This window comes from Mesitornis unicolor, unplaced genomic scaffold (assembly GCF_000695765.1).
Source record: "Mesitornis unicolor isolate BGI_N332 unplaced genomic scaffold, ASM69576v1 scaffold13072, whole genome shotgun sequence".
NCBI classification, from domain to species: Eukaryota; Metazoa; Chordata; class Aves; order Mesitornithiformes; family Mesitornithidae; genus Mesitornis; species Mesitornis unicolor.
In genome coordinates, this window is record NW_010169925.1 from 981 (window position 1) to 8,465 (window position 7,485).

A 7,485-nucleotide genomic window follows, 5' to 3' on the forward strand; every position below is an offset into this window, starting at 1 on the left:
AAATATTTTATTTTAAAGGTCTTTGTAAAACCACCTGTTTGTCTTTTTTCCTACGTAACTGATAGTGAGGGTCCTCTTTGCTATTCTGTTTAAAATGAACAAACATTTGAGCTTGGTAGATCTGGGGAAATAACTCTACTTTGTCAGCTGTACATTATTGTAACAAAGAGAGCCTAGTCACCAAGAACCCAGACTACCCAATAGCAGCTTGCTCCATGGCTGGTGATTTATATTGATTATTTTGAGGTTAAAAGTGACAGAATATTTCTGCATGTGACAGAACATTTGGGGCTGTGAATTACATGCAGGTACTACTGGGGCAAGTACCACCTTTCAGGGCATACCCTTGGCAGGTACCCTTCATTTGTGTGACGGATTCAATGCTTGCTCAGCACGGGTGTAAATGGGAGTGAACTGATGAAGCCTTGTCCCCTTTGTCCCTGCCAGAACATCCACCTGGTGGCCAAGTGGCTGAGCTCTCTGGAGAAGAAGCTGGAACAGCACAGTAAGGGCAGCCACCAGAATTTCCGTGTCTTCATCAGCGCAGAGCCAGCACCCTCCCCTGCCAGCCACATCATTCCTCAGGGTATCCTGGAGAACTCTATCAAAATCACCAATGAGGCCCCGACCGGGATGCATGCGAACCTACACAAAGCCCTTGACAACTTCAACCAGGTAGGAGCGCAGCAGGGGGTCATGCTGGCGACTGACCAACAGGTTGGCTTGGAGCTGCTGGAGCCCAGTGTAGAGCATGATGTGTGTGGGCATTGCTGCTTCCAGGAAGCAGACGTGTGAGTCCCTTTGCACCATGTAGTCTCTGCATCCAACAACCCCCTCCTGTCTTCTCCAGGAGCTGGGCAATGATCCCTTTCCAAGCATAGATTTTCCCAAGAGAGGACTCAGATAATCCTGAATGACCTCTTTCTTGCAACAGGTCACAGGATACCAGACTTCTGCCCAGTTTTATGATTTTCTCACCAATGTATGATCCCTGGAAAGGCTATTTTGTTACAGAATCAAGCTTCTGGATGCAACATTTGGTAGACTTTTGTCGTGTTTTGACTTGATTTCTGTGTCTGTGTCACTCCTTTTTGGGCTGGCAAGTGACATATTACATTTAACATACAAAGACATGAAGAGGCAAGCATGTTAAACCTAGTTTTTAAACCTAGTTTTTTGCCCTTCTGTTTAACCAGGGTTCAAGGTTCAGAGCCGCTGATATGGTCACATCCCACGTCACTCTTCAGAACGGTGTGAGGGGACTTGATGCTTTGTGCCCAAAGTCCATTCAGCTCAAAACCTTGCTGACATCAGAAGTGTTGTAAATTAGAGCTGAAACTTCCCTGTAGGGAGGACGTGCTTTGCCAGACAAGGATAAAGTAGGCCATCTTGAGAACTGCCGCCCCACAAGAAGAATAGCTGATGGCAGGTTGCCCGTTGCTTTTATTGTATGGTGACCGCATACATACACTCCCGTTAGAGTGGACACCGTCCTCACTCTTTGCTGCTGGGACTGCAACCGAGTCTTTTTGTGCACAAAAGCAAAGAGTGATGGAAATGATGGAAAAGCTTTTTCTCTTGCTGCCGAGAGCAGGGAACAACGTTAGAGTCATCTTAACACAGTGACGAAATGAGCCCATTTAGTGGCCTCCCTTGGCAGCTCTGGGCACTGCAGGGCAGGAGGCAGACAAAAGCAGTGCGGCGAGGATCAAGTGGTGGCAGCTCCTCAGGGAACAGCCTGTGTGTCGAGTGCTGGAGCCTGGTGTATCTCACTGCTGGAGGCAGCTGCACTTCTGCTGACTCCATTTTCCACATGACACAAAAGGCTAAGGGCTAACTGCTTGCATTTATGATGATACCTTTCCTAGAGACACAGACTCTATTGTGTTCTACTGCCCTGAATGCCCGTTACCTTTGTTCACACATCGCCGTTACCTTGGCATACTGAGCTCTCACAGCAAGACCTTGACTGTTAAACCTAGAGCAGCCAGAAGGGTCTGAAGGTACTTTCACCCTCAAACTGCCTTTTTATATCACTAGAGCTGAAGTTACTACAGCTGATGACTGTGTGGGGAACATGCAGGGCAAGCCTTACAGGTTTGTTCTTTCATACAGCCTTTTGTCACTTGGGACCAGGCAGGAACAACCCCAGCCTATTGTGCACCCCAAGCACTGGCCCATGGGGCAGAGAAATGGGGGCAGCTCACAGCTATTTTTGCGCTTAGGCGTTGGTATGGAGAGAATCTTGAGTGCAGGAGCTAACATTGCTAAGAGGTGAGGCAGAGAGGCACCATGCAAGGATTAATGCGAGTAGTCAGGGAATATTATTCCATTTTTATCTAATGTCATTCATCATCTTCAACTCCACAAAACGTCCTGGAGAGCAAGGGAGGGGGGGAACCTTCACCCCAAGTAACATTTCCATCCTGACTGGTTATTTCAATCAGATAATAATTAGCATTTTCTAAATTGCCAGAGTATTATAAAATGTCTTTCATCACAGATCCTGGAGCGAGTGGGTGGGGCCCCTTTACACCTCATTTCCCTGCTTTGTACAGAATGGATGTTCAAATTTAGCTTTGTGCTGAAAGCCACAAAGAAGGCCCATTATTCTGTGCAGGGAATATTGTTCTGCTTTGTAGTTGAAGAAAAATGCAGAACTAAATAGAAAGGCCGAATGAGACCGAGCTGGATTCTTGCTCAGTGTTCATTCAGACGATCTCCCCTTGAAGTCCAGCGACATTTTTTGAAATTAGAATGGTACTCAGCACAAATTTGAAACAGGTCTTCAACAGGATGTGATAATGAAGGGAGATTAGAGTGCTGTCTAATCAAGGGGAAAACAGGGTTTGGGATGTTCTTGATCATCTTATGCAGTTAGCCAACATCTTGCATAATTTAGAGTAATGGATTCCCCCTTTTCAGCACAGACCCTAGCTCTGTTATGCTCCCCAGATGATTAGAGGTCTAACATTGCATTTATTTTAAGAGAAAGAGAAAGAAAGGAAGTCACACAGAGCACCCTCTGTAGTCTTCATTACATAGCAGAGTGAACTTAAAGGGGCTATCCCTGGAGAGGGAGGATGCCAAGGCTGCCGTAGCTACTTTCTCCTTGCTCAGCCACTTGCTCAGCTCTGTAGATCAGAGCCACTGTACGCTGGATATGCTATTCCTGGGGAGGGTTTGAACAGATGTGAGTGGAGATGCAGGCAAGCCTTACCCAAACTGTTCATCTCCCTGTACTCTCGGCCATGGAAGATCTCATCAAGTTCCTGCCATGAGACAGGAGATCTGGTGCTCAACCACACCACTCTTGCCAATGCAGAGTGAGAGCCAGGATTTTCCCATTCTCTGTCTAGCTTTAGCCACAGAAAGGGGGTTTCAGCTTCCCCCATGGGAGCTGAGCTTCATCCTCATGCCATGCACACAGCTCCAACCCTTCATCCCTTCTGCTGTTCTGCTCTCCTTTAACATTGGTGCTCATGCTGCTGGGAACAGGCATGGCTACGCTGACTTCCCCTTGGTGTCCACCTGCTGAGACATCACTCCCAACACCATTTAGGGTTATTTGGTGACTGATTCCCTTTGTTCATTTTCATTGATTAAATGGCTCGGGCTCTTGCCCCTCCACCTCCGACATCATGATTCTGCCTACCTGTATTCAAACTTTAAGCATCACCTGGAAGCTGGGAAAGGAAGCACCCATTTCTGTGCTGGCTTTAAAGGGCATTTGGTTTGTATTTTTTTTTTCTGCAAGTGTTTGATCCCCCCTGCTTGGATTTTTAGCAGTTTCTTGTATCCCTGCTTTGGTGTGCCATGCAAGGTCATGTCATCAGTGAATAGGCTGCTGCAGCACATGGCCAGGTTGGCTTTGTGTATAGGGTCACAGCAGCAGGAGAACAGCTTATCTGGGATAACTCCGTGCTGCTTCAGCCCTGCAGCTCAAAGAAATGGTGCCCCAAGGTAACCTTTTGTACTCAAGGGGCAGGATGGACTTTAGTTCCTCCAAGTACAGGCTTCCTCGGCAGGAGCCTTCTTAGGACTGTGGTCCCAGTCCCACTGCTGGCACACTTGACCTGTGTGATGCCTCTCTTCATCTCCCTGCTGCAGGATGTCGGACACGTGCAGGTGATGAGGCTTTGGGTGGGTGCACGTTTCTCTGCCTTCTTGGCTGTCAGAACATGTTCCAGTGCAAAGCCACTTTGAGTTGGAAAAACAACTATTAATTTGAAAAATATACATCAGGATTTGCAAATAAATTTGCAATGCGAAGCCACTGACTTAGAAAATAAGTGAATGTGTATATTATGTAGAAATTAACTGACTGGACAAATCAATTCACCCCTGTTCAAAGTCTGGTGTATCTGGGGGCCCTGAGGGCAGAGTGGACTTACACAGCCCTGCCTCTCTGCCTGTATTGCAGGATACCCTGGAGATGTGCACCCGGGAGAATGAGTTCAAGAGCATCCTCTTTGCCCTCTGCTATTTCCACGCTGTGGTGGCAGAAAGGCGCAAGTTTGGCCCCCAAGGCTGGAACCGTTCCTACCCCTTTAACACTGGAGACCTCACTATCTCTGTGAATGTGCTGTATAATTACCTGGAGGCCAGCTCAAAGGTGCGTGAATGAAAGGAGGGCTGTTTGGTGGCTTTTAGCCACCAGCGATGGATTGGCTTGTGCTGAAACTCCCAGGAAGTCTCCTTAAATGCCATTTCCTTGGTAACTTTGGTTTTAGAACTTCACAGCTCTGTATACCTTTGTGGTCAGATGGGAAGCTTCAGTGCTACTCACATCTATAACAGCTTACAAATCGTAGACAGTAGTGCCTGTGGTCTTTATTCACTGAAATAAATACATAATGGTCTTTGGTTTAACAAAGCTTAGAATAAATTTGCATTTCAGTGGGAAACTGCACAAAATCTATGCTGTGATCTAGTTTTCCTTGGGCAGGATTTATCTACTATCTAATGTTTGTTTACTCAGAAAACTGAAATGGTGAAGTGGAAGCACTCACCGTGCAGATCAGTGCTTAGTGCTGTAGCCTGCAGGGCAATGGCATGGCTGGTGGAGCTCTGGCTGTCTGAAATCTGTCATACCCTCCTGGCTCATTCTTCAGGTTCCATATGATGATTTGCGCTATCTCTTTGGTGAGATTATGTATGGAGGTCACATTACAGATGACTGGGACAGGCGGCTTTGTAAAACATATTTGGAAGAATTTATTAAGCCAGAAATGATGGAGGGAGAACTCCTCCTTGCTCCAGGATTTCCCTTCCCTGGGAACATGGACTATAACGGCTATCATCAGGTAAGCTCTTTGTTTTCTGGCATTATTTTTACACATAAACATAATATCTTCCATAACTGCCCTATAATCTGTTTTAGCAGGCAATGAATGGGACTGCAGTGTTTCAGCATACCTCCTGTTATTTCCCATTATGTTCTGTTTCTGTAGCTGTTTCAGCATTCCCTTGGATGAATGGTAATTTGCTACTTCATCATGGGCTCATTCTGTTCATGCATGAATAGAACAACAGTATTGGTTCTTGAGACTTGAGTGGGGCCTCTGGAAAATTACATGCACATACAGTTTGCTAAAATGGCCCTTTCAAGCTCCTTTTATCATCAGTTTTGATAAGAAACACTGAAGAGTCTTGTTGATCTACTTACTGATCTCATCTGTGCTTTGTACACAAATGTGGTAGCAGGCATAGGCATATAAAGCTGGTTTTGTTCATAAAACTTAACTATCGGAAGCTAAATTCCCACAAGAGATTTCAGGATATTGATGCTGAAATGCACAGCGGATAATTGCTAGAGAAGGTCCAGTCCTGAGATGTGTAGCCACGCCAAACTTCAGTAATTACTAAATTTTCATAGCAGGAGTAGAAGCTGTTTTGTAAACAATCATATGCTCCTTTCTCCCATCAGTTCACTGGCGTTTCAGCCACAAGCAGTTATATCTGCTTGCGCTTACTTACTCGTGTGCTGGCAAAGTGCCCTAGACTCTGTATCTAACATGAACCTCAATTTCTCTGTACAGTATGTAGACGACACCTTGCCTCCTGAGTCTCCTTATCTGTATGGCCTCCATCCCAATGCCGAGATTGGCTTCCTTACCCAGGCCTCAGAGAAGCTTTTCCGCGTCGTGTTGGAGATGCAGCCCCGGGACACTAGCATGTGTGAAGGAGGAGTGGTGACCAGGGAAGAAACGGTGAGAGTGGTAGAGGAAGGAGCTGTTGAATTTTGATACCCATCATTCTTAAACAGTCCTGTCTAGCTCAGGTTTGTCTCACAGCTGCTTCTTACAATTTGATCTGCCTTTTCTGGTTACAAACCACTAGTGTCATACTATGCAGAACATCACCATGGTGGGATGTAATTAGAGTATTGTCAGTAATAGAACAGTGGCTTTTAATTACCCCCTGAACTGCAGTACCTTCATTATCATCCTGCGACGTTGCAAATAAACCTTCTGTGGCCTCCACTGTCTCTGAGCCACCAGTCTCTGTGCACCATGCTGTGACTGGCATACCAATGGGCTCCCTGAGTGCACCATCTGCCAGGTACAATGTGCCACCCGGAGCTCAGCCCACCTCTTACTGCTGCCACCAGGTCCCACCCAGCTCCCAAGCTCCCAGGGGCCTTGTAATTCCTTATTTTCAGCAGAATTCCTTCGCTATGCCTATGTACCAGGCTGAACTCAACCCTTCCTCTTGAAACTCACAGCTCATTAAAATCTGGCTCAAGCATTCATAACAGGATCTGAAATCAACCAACACTTGCTCAGTTTTTTTATTTCTGTAGCCTTAAGGTCCCAGCTTGTGTTTCAAGCTTTGCAAATTAATGAATGGCTAATAGGAAGCTTATATGAAGTCTGTGCTTTCACACATGCTTCCTTCAGCTTGGTGTGGAGCTAGGGAAGTTACTGTCTTTGCCTAAGGGGCTCATAGAAGTACTGGGCATGATTACCTTTCAGTTCATACTGGAATGTGAGGTGAGGGGAATAAGCCAGAGGTAGCAAAGCCAAAGAAGTTGCTCACATTGCAAATGTGACTACTACTTCTCCCCTCCCAGTCTTTTTTCTATCGAAATACAACTAAACTCCTTGGCTGGAGAAGCAAAATTACCAGTAAGTGATCCAGCAGTGGTATCACAGGGCATGGCTACCCTGCAAACTCCTAGTGACAGTCAAGAAGACTGTCACAAGAGCACAGATATCCTCACGGCTTTCATGATCTCTCTGAAAAGAAAAGCTGCCTGAAAGCAACCTGAGTGTGGCCTCACATTGTGCCTGGGAGGATGCTCCCACAGCTGGTTTTCTTCTGGAGGTTAGCTCTCTCATTGTCTAAGCTATAACTGGCACTGGCTGTATCCTTGTCACTTCGTCCTTGAATGACAGTGAGTTAAGAGTTGTCTCTTAGCTCCTCCATTTGAGTATTCTCAGTCTCTGGTTTGGCTGAAGTTATTTCAAGGAGTTTGTAGGG

General features: G+C 46.1%; 1 protein-coding gene across 1 annotated transcript in view; it reads left to right on the plus strand.

The window, feature by feature from the left end:
- Positions 1–447: 447 nt before the first annotated feature.
- The window catches only part of LOC104536810 (dynein heavy chain 9, axonemal-like), a gene marked incomplete at its 5' end in the record, with an annotated part of 22,620 nt that continues 15,582 nt past the window's right edge, over positions 448–7,485 (plus strand). The window contains 4 exon segments of the mRNA XM_010179528.1: positions 448–675; positions 4,424–4,615; positions 5,115–5,306; positions 6,042–6,212. Of these exon segments, the coding sequence (XP_010177830.1) occupies positions 448–675; positions 4,424–4,615; positions 5,115–5,306; positions 6,042–6,212 (783 nt within the window).